Source organism: Nilaparvata lugens, chromosome 13 (genome assembly GCF_014356525.2).
Source record: "Nilaparvata lugens isolate BPH chromosome 13, ASM1435652v1, whole genome shotgun sequence".
NCBI lineage: Eukaryota > Metazoa > Arthropoda > Insecta > Hemiptera > Delphacidae > Nilaparvata > Nilaparvata lugens.
In genome coordinates, this window is record NC_052516.1 from 1,747,752 (window position 1) to 1,761,163 (window position 13,412).

The 13,412-nt window shown below is 34.0% G+C and overlaps 1 protein-coding gene across 1 annotated transcript in view; it reads right to left on the reverse strand.

The window, feature by feature from the left end:
* Positions 1-7,601: 7,601 nt before the first annotated feature.
* LOC111058731 (matrix metalloproteinase-14) overlaps positions 7,602-13,412 on the reverse strand; it is a 34,512-nt gene continuing 28,701 nt past the window's right edge. The window contains 3 exon segments of the mRNA XM_039439557.1: positions 7,602-7,863; positions 10,316-10,457; positions 12,855-13,036. Coding sequence (XP_039295491.1) covers positions 7,826-7,863; positions 10,316-10,457; positions 12,855-13,036 — 362 coding nt within the window. The 3' untranslated portion in view covers positions 7,602-7,825.

The window sequence follows — 13,412 nt, forward strand, 5'->3', positions numbered from 1 at the left end:
ACAGTAAAAGTTGCGACATAAACGCCCTATATCATGGGATATCTATTTATGCTATTGTTTCTCTATGCTGGAATATGGGTAACCTGGGATATGGCAAACCTGAGATATGTGCAATCTGGGAAATGGACCTGGGATATGAGCGACCTGGGGTATGAACGACTTGGAGGTATCTGTAAGGTTGAAATCGATATGACCTTAAGTAATAGATGCGAACTCCATGCTAATCAGGTACCTTCTCCACAACTCATGTCACTAAACCGTCACTTGTTGGGACATGCGCCAAATCTCGTCACCTTGTCAAGTGCTAACTTATTATCCTAGGCGCAACTTCCGTATGGAAGTGTCATTGCAATAAAGGCCCGTATGCAGATGCTCGGTTTAAACGGAAAAATGTCAGCTGTTCGTTTAAACCCCGAATTCAACGATATCTACAAGTGAACGTGGTTTAGCAGCGTTAAGCGTTGAAGGTGCATATAATATGGCCCTTAAGCCAGTTACTTACACATCGATTTTTGGATAAACGATTTTTTGCCGTCTTCATAAAATACTATAAGATTGAACAAATGATGTTCTCGCCCCAATTGGATGTAATGAGCTGGTTTCCGTGCGTCATATGAAGGCCGAAAATGATTGTTTTCTGACCAGGCCGGTAAAAGTTTTACGGCCCTAGGGCTGTAAATAACCTTGAAGTCAGTTGATTCTGATTTGATGTGAACGTGTTTACAAAATGGTTTATGAAATAGAATCAGTTTATGCTTTTAGAATTGAATAAGTATTCTGCAATAAGATACTATCATTCTATTTGGATGAATAAAATGCAGATAAGATATATTATAAACTATTCAAAATCGATTTTCAGAGTAGGATAGAACTTCTAACCTAAACTTCCGAAGTCGCTTCTAAACATTGTTGACGTTGACATTCAGATTGGCCAATTTCAAGTGTGCTAAAACAGCTGATCAAAAACTTTTAATTATTTGTGTTTATTATTCGTGAATCAAAACATTTATAATAATATCATCTCATTGTCATTTGGAAGAATACAAGAATACAAGAAGAAACAATAGCAAAAGAAGCCGCTATTTTGTGTTACATCATTAGCAGATTAGTATAAATTGCTCATCGATGTAAATGAGACTCAAAAATGTTCTTGAATCAATTATTTATTAACCTTTGCAGGTGAAGAGAGGCTGCTCTTCTAACAGCTGATGGTATGCGGTAGGTTTGAAGAGCATGTTCTGTACTACAAACACGGAAAAAAGAGGTTGAAGAAGAAGAAGAAGAAGAAAAAGATGGAGAAGAAGAGGAAGAAGAAGAAGAAGAAGAAGAAGAAGAGTTTTTGATTCCTTGATTGTTGTTTCCTTGACTGGGGAAGAGATGCCGACAATAATTTGTATTCTGTGTGGAATCGTTCGGGGTTTTAAAATTCTTCTGCAACTCTAGTGAAATCTGTAGTGCGTAGTGTATAGAATATTGGTAGATAACTGTTTTGTCAAGATTCGACCCCTTTTAACTGTTGAGTTTATTATAAGCAAAGAATCAACAATCTGCGAATGACATAACTTGATCGTATAAGTGAGAATCAAGATAATGATTAGGTGAGAAAGATTTTGAGTTCATTATGAGCCAGAAATTAAGGAACAGTAGAGGCCTATTATTACTTCAATCAATAGTTTATTTTTCTTTCATACAATGCATCCATGTATTCTATAATTATATAAATACAATTGACAATTCACAAAATGAGTTAGTAGTTAAATAGTATTATTATTAAATACGGAAGCCCCTGAAAAGGTCAAAAACCTGAGCGCAGGGGCCGAGTGTTACTAAAACAAAATTATTTCTAAAATAAATAACATGGGTGGACTCCTATTAACATCTCAATTTGAAGAAATTTACAAAGAAGGGAATTAAAAAATAAACAAAAAAGTAAGAAAATACATAAAATCAAATTACTTGATCATAAGCAATATTCAAGATCATGTCGATGAAGAAGCACCTCAGCTATTCGTTTGAATGTTATATAATTTATTATCTCAGTTTTTGAAAGACTACCATGGATTTTTAATTCAGGTGGACTAGTGTTATGAAATCGAAATGGAATATCTCATTTCAATATTGGACCATGATAATATTATGATATTGATATGATCTGTAAATTATTGATATGATATGACAATTTTTGGAGAGAAATAGTACAGGCTCAGCCTAGTTTTCCTCCAATGTCATAAATGTATTATGATTATAGTATTTATACAATAAATAAATAAAAAGATAAAAAATATATCTAGATGTAGAAGACACAATGTATTAACCCCACACTTGATAATGACTCAATAATACAGCCATAATTTTTAAAAGCATACTCAGAATTATATTTTTATTTATAAACCCCACCCTGTATAAATTTAGAGATTGTTCAACATAATATTTTCTCATTATTTTCAGTTATATCTAATGTGATCAATGTATTTTTTGGAAGGATAAATTTCAAACAAAGATCGATATCGAGCTAAAATCTACATATCTACCTGACCGTTCTGTGTATATTGCACTAGCACTTCCATACGGAAGGAAGTTTGTCCTAGGACAATAAGTTAGCACTTGACAAGGTGACTAGATTTGGCGCATGTCCCAACTAGAGTGACATATTTATTGACATGTGAAGGAGGTTATTTCTATGCAGTTATTGGTATGTAGAACGCAGGTATATTGGATAACGTTTTTGGAATGGAGTTCACATAATATTCATCACCTAAGGTCACATTGTACGTTCAAACCGTTCAGCCAGTTACACACATCTATTTTTTCCGTCCCTATGAATTCTATCAGATTAAACAGAGCTTGAAAAAAAACATCAAACATCATTTCTGTTCAATCTAGTAAAATTAAGACGGCAAAAAAACGTACGTCAAAAAATCGTACGTCAAAAAATCTTTGTGTGTGTAAAGAGAGCCCTGCCCACACTCATCGATTTTCGTTCGTAAGATATTTAGCCGTTTTTATGAATGCTATCAGTTTGAACAGAACTTTACAAACATAATCTGTTTGATTCAATAGAATTTATAAGGACTGCAAAAAATCACACGTCAAAATAACGATGTGTGTGAAAATTCTTGAAAATTGGCTCTTAAATCGTTACTTCTGGAGTACATTGGAGAAATATATGAAAAATCTGGTGTGGCGCACTCACACAACTTTCCTTGCCGTTATGGAAATTGATCACTGACGCTAGTGTTCCCGCGCATCTCAAGTCTACTATTCAAATATTTGAGCCAGCTGGTGACAGGGCAATAACGCTGGAGACACACATGAGGTCTGCTATCTCTCCATAGTGAATGATTTAATAGAATCAACAATAATTTGCAATTGAATAATCACATTTTCTCGAATTTAGAGCTTATTTTCAATTTTAGGTGAAAATGTTACTGAACATTAATTTTAGAGATTTTCATGCTTAATCTACTCCACTTGATTTTTTTTGTTTCAATTGTATCTGAAGCCTGATAATTGGGATTCTATCTGCATTGATGGGGCGGAGCTCCTGAAATTTTTACAGATATGGGACTTGTGGCAGTTGATAGAGATTATCGATGACTATTCCAGGTATGAATTTGATCAAAATCGTTGGAGCCGTTTCCGAGAAAATCACGAAAAACCCTGTTTTTGACAACATTTTAGCCGCCATCTTGAATTGCATTTGATCGAAATTGTTCGTGTCGGATCCTTATTGTGAAAGGACCTTAAGTTCCAAATTTCTAGTCATTCCGTTAATTGGGAGATGAGATATCGTGTACACAGACGCACATACACTCATACACACACACACACACACACACACACACACATACAGACCAATACCCAAAAACCAGTTTTTTGGACTCAGGGGACCTTGAAACGTATAGAAATTTAGAAATTGGGGTACCTTAATTTTTTCGGAAAGCAAAACTTTCCTTACCTATGGTAATAGGGCAAGGAAAGTAAAAAGGATTGAGAGTCCTTCATCGATGTTAAGGAATCTCTCCATGATAAATACGTTGCCCATTCGACCTACTTCAAATTACAGCAGAATAACTGAAGATGTGTCGATTTTGTTATGTACCCATATTTCTGTGAGCTAGTGAGTTAACTCTATAATCAATCAAGTTATCTTCGATTCATTGAACCTCACACGAACAATAAGTGCTCCATGAATTCTGATCCTTCTCAACTCGATTTCTTTCCTTTGTTTGATTTTCTTGTCAAATGTGATTCAGGATTTCTGAATCATGATGGAAGAAAAGGAAGGAATGAGACACACACTCGCTGACTGTACTTCCGTAGGTTGAGTTGAGTATGTGGTGGCGATTTCGAGATTTTCATGCATGATTCAGCGGCGAATGAGTTAATTGCAGGTGGGAAGGGAAACAAAGAAGGGAAAATAGAAAAGAAGAAACGTAGGATAAATGAATAAGGAAGAGGAAAAAATGATTGGATAATTAATTAAGAAGAGGAAATGAAAGGAAGATAAACAAGAAATGAAAATGCAGAATAAAATAGAAGCCTTTCATCTCTCAATTCCATATTTGTTTGGTTTAAGAAAAGTGACAAGAATATTAATAATTGGAAAAAGCCAAACATTGAATTTCTAGAGAAATAAAAATACAAGAAGTTGGAGTGAAATAAGAATACAAGGAGTCGAAGAGAAATAAGAATACAAGAAGTTGGAGAGAAATAAGAATACAGAAGTTGGAGAGAAATAAGAATACGAGAAGTTGAAGAGAAATAAGAATACAAGGAGTTGAAGAGAAATAAGAATACAAGAAGTTGGAAAGAAGAAAATAAAAATGGTGATAAAGAAGGGAAAGTGGGAGGGGAAAGAAAGAGAAAGCAAAGAGAATGAGAAGCTTCAAGTTTCGAGTAAGAAATTGACAATATTATCTGCTATCAGATTGAAATGAATCTGAAAGAATTATGGAAGGTGGTGAAGAAAAAGGCATGAAGATCATCTCTCAACTCCATATTTGTTTGGTTTAGGAAAAGTGACAAAAATATTGATAATTGAAAAAAGCCAAACATTGAATTTCTAGAGAAATAAGAATACAAGAAGTTGGAGAGAAGTAGATAAAGATGGAGGTAAAGAAGGAAAAGTGGGAGGGGAAAGAAAGAGAAAGCAAAGAGAATGAGAAGCTTCAAGTTTCTAATAAGAAATCGACAATTATCTGCTATCAGATTGCAATGAATCTGAAAGAATTATGGAAGGTGGTGAAGAAGAAGGCATGAAGAAGAACAATGGAAAAAAGAGGAAAGAGAAGAAGAAGAAGAATAAGAGAACAGGTAGTAGCGAAGAGGAAGAAGTGTTATAAAGTAAACTGTCAAAATGTTGAGACGTCTTTAGCATCCCAAATGTAATTTCAATCAATCGATTGATCACGGTTAGACTAGCCTTCACCTTGAAGTTATTTGGCTCTACCCAATATCCTTTCTTTTTTCTGTCTCCTCCTCTTCTTCTTCTTCTTCTTCTTCGTTTCTCACGTATTTCATTCTCCTATTCCAAACTAATAGAAGTTGAGGAAGTGAATAAAATCTGGAAAACTGTCAATAAAGCTATTCCAAAATCCTTTTTCAGTGTGGATTTTGATGAAACATTTTTTTTATTTTTTTTGGATTTTTTTTTTGTGATGGGTACCCAAAATCGAAATATGGGGGGCCAGGAAAAGGTCATCTTTGTTCTAAACTTAAACGGAGAAAGGGTTAATTTCACTTCCTTCTATATTCAACTACAGAACTCCTAGATGTATATGAATAATGCTCGAGGCATTCTTCACTTGAGTAATAAATGAAAAACTTATGAATCAATCCGTAAAAATCTAGAAGATATCAATGGAATTGGATGAGGTAACAAAAAATCCACGATTTTCGTCAGGAAATGGTTGTTTAAATATCTGAATCGAATATAGATAAGTTCGATTATTTTGGTGTGCAAATGTGTCATATCCTTTCTTATCACGAACTTTTTTTCCTTTGGTGTTACTTTTTTCCTTGACAGATCGGTTTCTCATTGTTATGAAGATTCGGAAACCACAAAAGTCACCGCAAAGAAGATCAAACAAAATAATCATTTGTCATCCTCAATTCTACGAAAGACGTCAGGTTTGATATTTTTGGGAAACTTTCCTGAGTATTAAGTTTTCAGTTTCTTTTCTTCCTGATTCTAATGAATCAACTTGATACTCATCAGAATATTGTGATGGATGATTCAAATCAGAACAATTTATTTGCCTTTAAAAAAAACAATATAGAAATAGAAAGAGACATAAAAATAACAATATAGAATTTCGAATAAGAGAAGAAAATAATCCAGATTACAAATCAATCACAATTGAAAGCGGATTGATTATAGAATTTATTACTCTTTCCAGCTCACTTCATTTTTTCAAAATTAAAATTAAATTTTCTTTCATTTTGATACAAATTCAGTTTTATATACTATTCCTGTAGGAACACGGACAGAGAATTAACACAGTAATTATATCCATTACTAGAAGGTAACCCGTGCTGCGCAACGGGCTAGTTAAAAACTTGTAATGAAATCTTTAAAAATTTAAAATAGGCCTACCACCATCCTCGGTGAATAAAGAATCTAATATTAGGGCACCGAGCTTCGTTCGTTATTTATTTATTGATAAACAGAACACATCTCTTCAAAATGATTGAGGAAGGACTAACAGGCGCAGCCCGAAACTGTTTCTTGCCCGAATTTTGATTTATACACTATAAATGGTCCAAAAAGTAGGTTATGTTCCATTCACTTGAATTCAGGTCCAATTTTCAGTCCAAATATTTGAAAACAGAAAAGTTCTGATATAGATTGTTTACAAAACAAATTGAATAACAAATAAACCTCGTTAATCACTTAAAACTGTGAAATAATGATTAACTTTGAATATTATGATATATCATGTCATGTCAACAAATCAGATTATTTTGATCGAGTCTATTAAAATTTCTAGATTTCTCGCGAGATATGGTAAGCTGATTGATTACACAGCTGATCTCCCACACAGGCACACGCATCTTCTGTTATCGACATATGACGAGATTATCATCTGTTTTTCCAAGGATGAATAATTATTGTCCTTCAGCGAGTTTTTCCAAGGATACGACCTAGTGCAAATTTTCCAAATTTCATGAAAATCGTTGGAGCCGTTCACGAGATCCGTTGGACATAAATAAATAAATATGAATAATCAAATATATATACAGAAACTGCTCGCTTAATATAATAGGATATGCAACATTTTTCAAGTTAATGAGTTGAGTAGTTGAGTCGTGATGATGCGTCATTCGTCATGCATGATTCATTTCCTATCCCCTATGTGTATAAGCCAGTTCTTCCCTTCTTTATAGTATAAATTATATTGTTACAATTTCATTGTCAATATGCTTGTGCATGGATGAATCAATGTGAATTCACATAAATTTACTTTCATACTACATTTTCATAAGATCACGATAATTTTTTTCTTTAAGTAAATCACTAGAATTTTATTTTGTTGATAACCTTCTCAGTAACAGTAATTTGTAAAATTAGAATTAGGAGTAAATGAGAATTGTAGAAAAACATGTTTCGATATAAATTTATTGTTACAAAATACTTTCTCCTAAATCTATCCTCTATAATAATTCTAATTCTATTCGCATTATATTTACAAGTTAATGAACACATATTTCAAACCTTACTCTAATTATTGAAGTTCAGCTACTCTCGATGATGCTGATAATCCATTCATCCTGATTGATTAATTAATTAATCAATTTTCCATTGCAGGTGGATTCCAACTTTTCATGGAGTGTTCGCGTCTAGGAAGTCTTCTATGAGTCCTGTTAGAACAAAAATGTCGAACTGGTAATCTTTCTATTCTCTTACAATAATTAAATAATCTTCATAGTTGATGTGTGATAGAAGGGAAATTTGAACAATGCAAGGGTGCCTGCTTGGTTGTAATGGATCAAGGTGAATCAGTCACGAAATGCATAAATGAGGTAAATAAATATCTATTCCACTTCCCTTTACGACAGATTTCCCTGCCGTAATCCGTCTGTTATAATACCTTTTTCTTGATTCTTTTACGATTTGTATTATAGTATATATCCACTTTTAGTTTTAATTCATGTTATAATATTTTTATTTTGGAATCGCACTCACTGCTGGCGAACAAGTTCCACTTATGCCATAGTGCATTTTCATATAAATTTATTTATAATATTGTTAATTTCATTGTACTGTATACTGTAGAAATAGTATATTTCGCACCTAGAGCAGAAAATGATATTTTTCCGGCTCGAAATCGGTTTTCAAGTCCGAGGCCGTACTTCTTGAAATCAATCAACTTTGCAAAGGATCGATTTATCTCACAATTTACCTAATAAAGTATCTTATTCAGTATAAACCGATAATACACAACCAGATATGAGAGCCAGTTCATAGCTTAGGGCAGAGAAAACCTATACATTGTTTCTTCAATGCTTAGGGCCAAGCCACATGAAGCGTTTTCCTGATGATTCGGCAGGGCAGGGAGGTCTCCGATTGGCTGATTATCAGCTGATTCCCAAACGCCCAACGCTGATGGGGTTAACGTTCAGGAATCAGTTGATAATCAGCCAATCGGAGACCTTTCCGCCCTGCCGACTCATCTGAGAATCGCTTTGTGTGGCTTGACCCCTCTTGTATCTTGAAGAAGGAAGGCGAACTAAATGTTTGAGAAACACTGCTCACAGAATTGATTGAGTTTTTTTTTTATTCAATCATTCAGAGTTACACAACTTACAAAAAAGTACCCCAGGCTAAATGTAACTAAATAGCTAAATAACTCTGTGGAGTTACTCTGTAACTCTGTGGTTATTCTATGGTTATCCAATCGCTTCTCTGATGCTGACTCTTAGTTGGGGCAAGAACACATAAGGCATTTTTCCTGAGGCATTTAGACTGATTCCTGAACGGTAGGTAATCCAATCAGCTGATAATCAGTTAGCTTTCTACCCTGCCGACTCGTCTCTAAACGCCTCTAAAATGGCCTGATGTGATCTTGCACTTTTCTGTGCAGACTTCAGTACACTCAATTCTTGACAACATTCTATTCACAAATCAATAGAACTTTATGAATCGGTTTTCAGAGATTAAAATAATTATGATTATCATTAAACGAAAATCCAAATTAAATGCTGTAAATCACCCCGAGGACTTCTGCTACTGCAAATATTGACAACAGGGTAAACAGCTAGATGGAAATTCGATGAGCGCTACTATTCGAAAATTATCTGTCAACCCGGGAATCGAACCCAGTACCTCTTAATTTCCGTTCAGGAATGCTTACCCTTACACCAAACTGACAATCTTTGGATAGCAGCGCTCATTTTATATGAAGCCATAGCGGTCAACCAGTTTACAGATGGAAATTACTGATATATTGCAATTATTCAAATGCTGATGAAATTAATTATTATTAAACGAAAATCCAAATTAAATTCTGTAATGATATTCACCCCGAAGACTTCTGCTACTGCAAATATTGACATACAGCTAGATGGAAATTCGATAAACGCTATCATTCAAAAAATTTTGAAATAATTTTATCATAATAATTAATTCATTTTTGAATAATTGCAATATATCAGTAATTTCCATCTGTTAACTGGCTGACCGCTATGGCTTCGTATAAAATGAGCGCTGCTATCCAAAGATTGTCAGTTTGGTGTAAGGGTAAGCATTCCTGACCGGTAATTAGGAGGTACTGGGTTCGATTCCCGGGCTGACAAATAATTTTTGAATAGTAGCACTCATCGAATTCGTAAAAAGTAGCTGTTTACCCTGTTGTCAATATTTGCAGTAGCAGAAGTCTTCGGGGTGAATTACAGCATTTAATTTGGATTTTCGTTTAATAATAATTATTAATTTATTAGGTTTTGAATAATTGCAATATCTCAGTAATTTCCATCTGTAGATTATATATGATATTAACTCAGAAATAAGAGGGTTTAATAAGAACTGAAAACTGTGTGAAGTAAACAACTACAAGACTTGACCTATCTCGGACTATGTGTAACCTTATCTAAATTTGGAAGAGGAATAGCACAAGGTTACCTTATTTTCTCTCTCCCTATCATTTTGATGATGTAATTATTGTGTAAATAATGAATAAAGAATACAAAATTTCCAATGAGCACGGTTACTCTGTCCTGGATGCATACTGTCAGCATAGCTTAAATGAGAAGCATCATTCATGTTATAAGTCATTTCTGAGTACCTCTGACAGGTGAAAGTGAAACTACTAACCTGTATCCGGTATGTTGCTGTTATCATTTGAACTACTATAGGATGGAAACATTGCCGCTAGATGGTGTGCTGGCGAATTAGAATCGCATCCGAACCATTTTTTGCTGGTATCACGTGGGAAGGGGGGAGTGGCTGTGTCCACCTGAAAACAGGACAAGTTTTGGAAATTTTAGTGGAAAGTTTGGTGAAAAATGTAGATGGAGAATTTGGTGTGCGTTTGCAAACAGGTTCAAATTTTGATGAGTCTCCGTTGTTTTTGAGGGAAAATGGACTACATTTTAGAAAAGTGAAACAATTCAAGTAAAATTAATCATAACCCTATTTCAGACATTCAAAATGTTATCTTAATGATTTGGGGGAGGAATAGTACAAGGAGTATCCTTATAAAAATTATCCTCTTATAGTTTTCCTCTCCCGATCAGTGTTACTTTGTAAAATTTTTAAATAAATAAAATAATAAATAGAAGTTGCAACAATTATGGAGTAAACAATCAACTTCTACAAAATCTCTCAAAATTAACAACCATCAATACTTGATTTATAATAGTGTATCTCTTGCAATATAGTGTATAAAATCTTGGTATTTTGATATGATTTGATATCTCTTTGCAATGAGAAGCCAAAAACATGAAACATGAATAAAAAAGGTGAATATTTACACAGAAATTCATTATAAAGAACAGTTGTTGAAATACTATTAAATGCTAAACTACTATCAACTATAGTGATTAATTCGACTGAGTCATTGTCAATATTGTAGAACCGTTCCATGATTGAATAAAAACACACATATGTTGTCAAATGTTTAAAAACATCGATGTTTCAACATCAAACATCGATGTTTTTAACATCGATGTTCACTGTTCGATGTTTTTCACTTATCGATGTTAGGATGAAAAAAACATCGATGTTCAAAACATCGATGCTTTGTCTTTCGATACCCATCCCTAGACCACACCGGTCACATTCTCAAGTTGACAAAAGGTAAAAGTAAACATTGAATATGATTGGTACATGTTAGCCAACATAACTTTATACATTTGGTAAAGAGAAATAGTAATTGGAAACTTCTAATTTACTGTTCTGGATATCTTACAAAGAATGTATGAAATATGTATAAATATATAAATTAATTGAATAAAATATAATCTATAATCTCAGTCTGAGTTGGGGACCAGCTGACAAGGGTGACCAGTGGTTTGTTGTCGTTCCAAAGAAGATGCTAAACATATAGGAGTTTGAATAAATCATGAAATTTTACATTGATTAATAAATCTAGTCTCTAAGTTGAAATGAAAAACTCAAATAGGATAAAATGAAATAGAGAGAATTGGTAGCCTCTTTGTAGGTTGTACTGAAACTAAACAAGGTATCATAGATATCTTAATTCAAAAAAGAAAAAGGTTAGTGATACGGCTAGTAAGATACTGACGGCTATTAATATAATATTCCCAGGAATACCTCTGATTGAAGTAGCAGTGCCCAATCATTTTTTCCGCGATAAATGCATTTCAATCTTTAACTTGGTGCCAACCTAACAACTGTTGATTATTGTAGATTTCTACTGTTTTGTTGGGGGGGGGGTGAGAGTGTATGAACGGCACAGTATGAGAGACTACAAGCGTCACACAGTTTCAAGGGAACTACGCGGACTATCGGCTTGAGATAACAGTAAAAGTTGCGACATAAACGTCCTATACCATGGGATATCTACTTAAGCTATTTGTTTCTCTATGACTATAGTGAGGTCTAAGTTAAGGTAGGCGCACACAGATCGTCATCGGACGGACGGCAAGCATCGGACGGATCGGACGATTAGATTTGATGCATTGTTTTCAATTGGAGTGCGCATACCTATCCGCATCTTAAAGGTATGTGCACTCCAATTGAAAGCAATGCATCAAATCTAATCGTCCGATCCATCCGTCTGATGACGATCTGTGTGCGCCTACCTTTATAATGACAGTGGAGAAAGATAGCAGAACAACGTTGCCGATCCTCTGTCTTGTCAATGCCTTCTATAGACGGTAGCTGATACAGGTTTATTGATGTAATATCAATTGTTCATCCTCGTTTGAAACAAACAATCATAATTTATTAAGCGAAAAATTATATTTTTCAATAACTTCATAACGAATTTTCATAATTGAGATGAAATATTTTGTAAATTAATTATCAATTCTACATTGTTGAAAGACGATCTGGTAGCAGAGCACAGCGAGAAAGAGATAGCGCTATCTGCTTTGTTGAATGATAGACAAGGATAGCAATACCATTGCTAATCAAACACTGTCATTTAACGTGGACCTCACTATACCAGAGACAACTGTTACAAGTTGTTATCTTTTAACAGTGTTTTTACTCTGTTGTACTACATAGTTGCCTATTTTCTGTCTCATTTTGGTAGAGAGTTAAGGGGAAGGATATTTTTATAACATGGATTTTGCTATAGTAAATATTCTATTCAAATAGTTGAAATCAAATTACATATATACCCCTAGTGAAAATTATAAACTCATGTGAATCAGGGATCACTTACTGCGAATTTCTTATCGTTTATCCTGTAATAGTTTTCTCCCTTGAAGAAGTAGGTCAGCCCTTGGGAAGACTGGAAGGCCGCATCTAGGTTGTCAGGAAGCCCTTCCCAGTAGGAAATAGGTTTCGGATAGGCCTTGTTCACGTGGGGTGTCTGGGTAGGGTCAAACCTCCAGAATTTGGAACCTAAAAAATCAATTTTGATTTTTAACTGGTTCAAGACGTTGAAGATTGATTCGAATTCAATCTAAGACAAATCAGCTCTATTGAAACTCTTTTTAGAAACTGGAAAAAATGGATTCTGCTTTCAAACGCGTTCAATTCGTTGAAGATTGAATTTAATTTAATTAACCTATTTCGAACTATGTATTACCTAAATTTGAGAGAGGAATAGAATAGGATAGAATGTATTGCTTCTCATAAACAACAGTACAATATTACAAGAAAATAATCAAAACAAAAATATTAAGTTATTACCCATATTTATAAAATAATATGGCTCAAAAATATAACAATGTAAGAATACAAAGAAATATTTTTCATTTAAACATCGCCATTATGC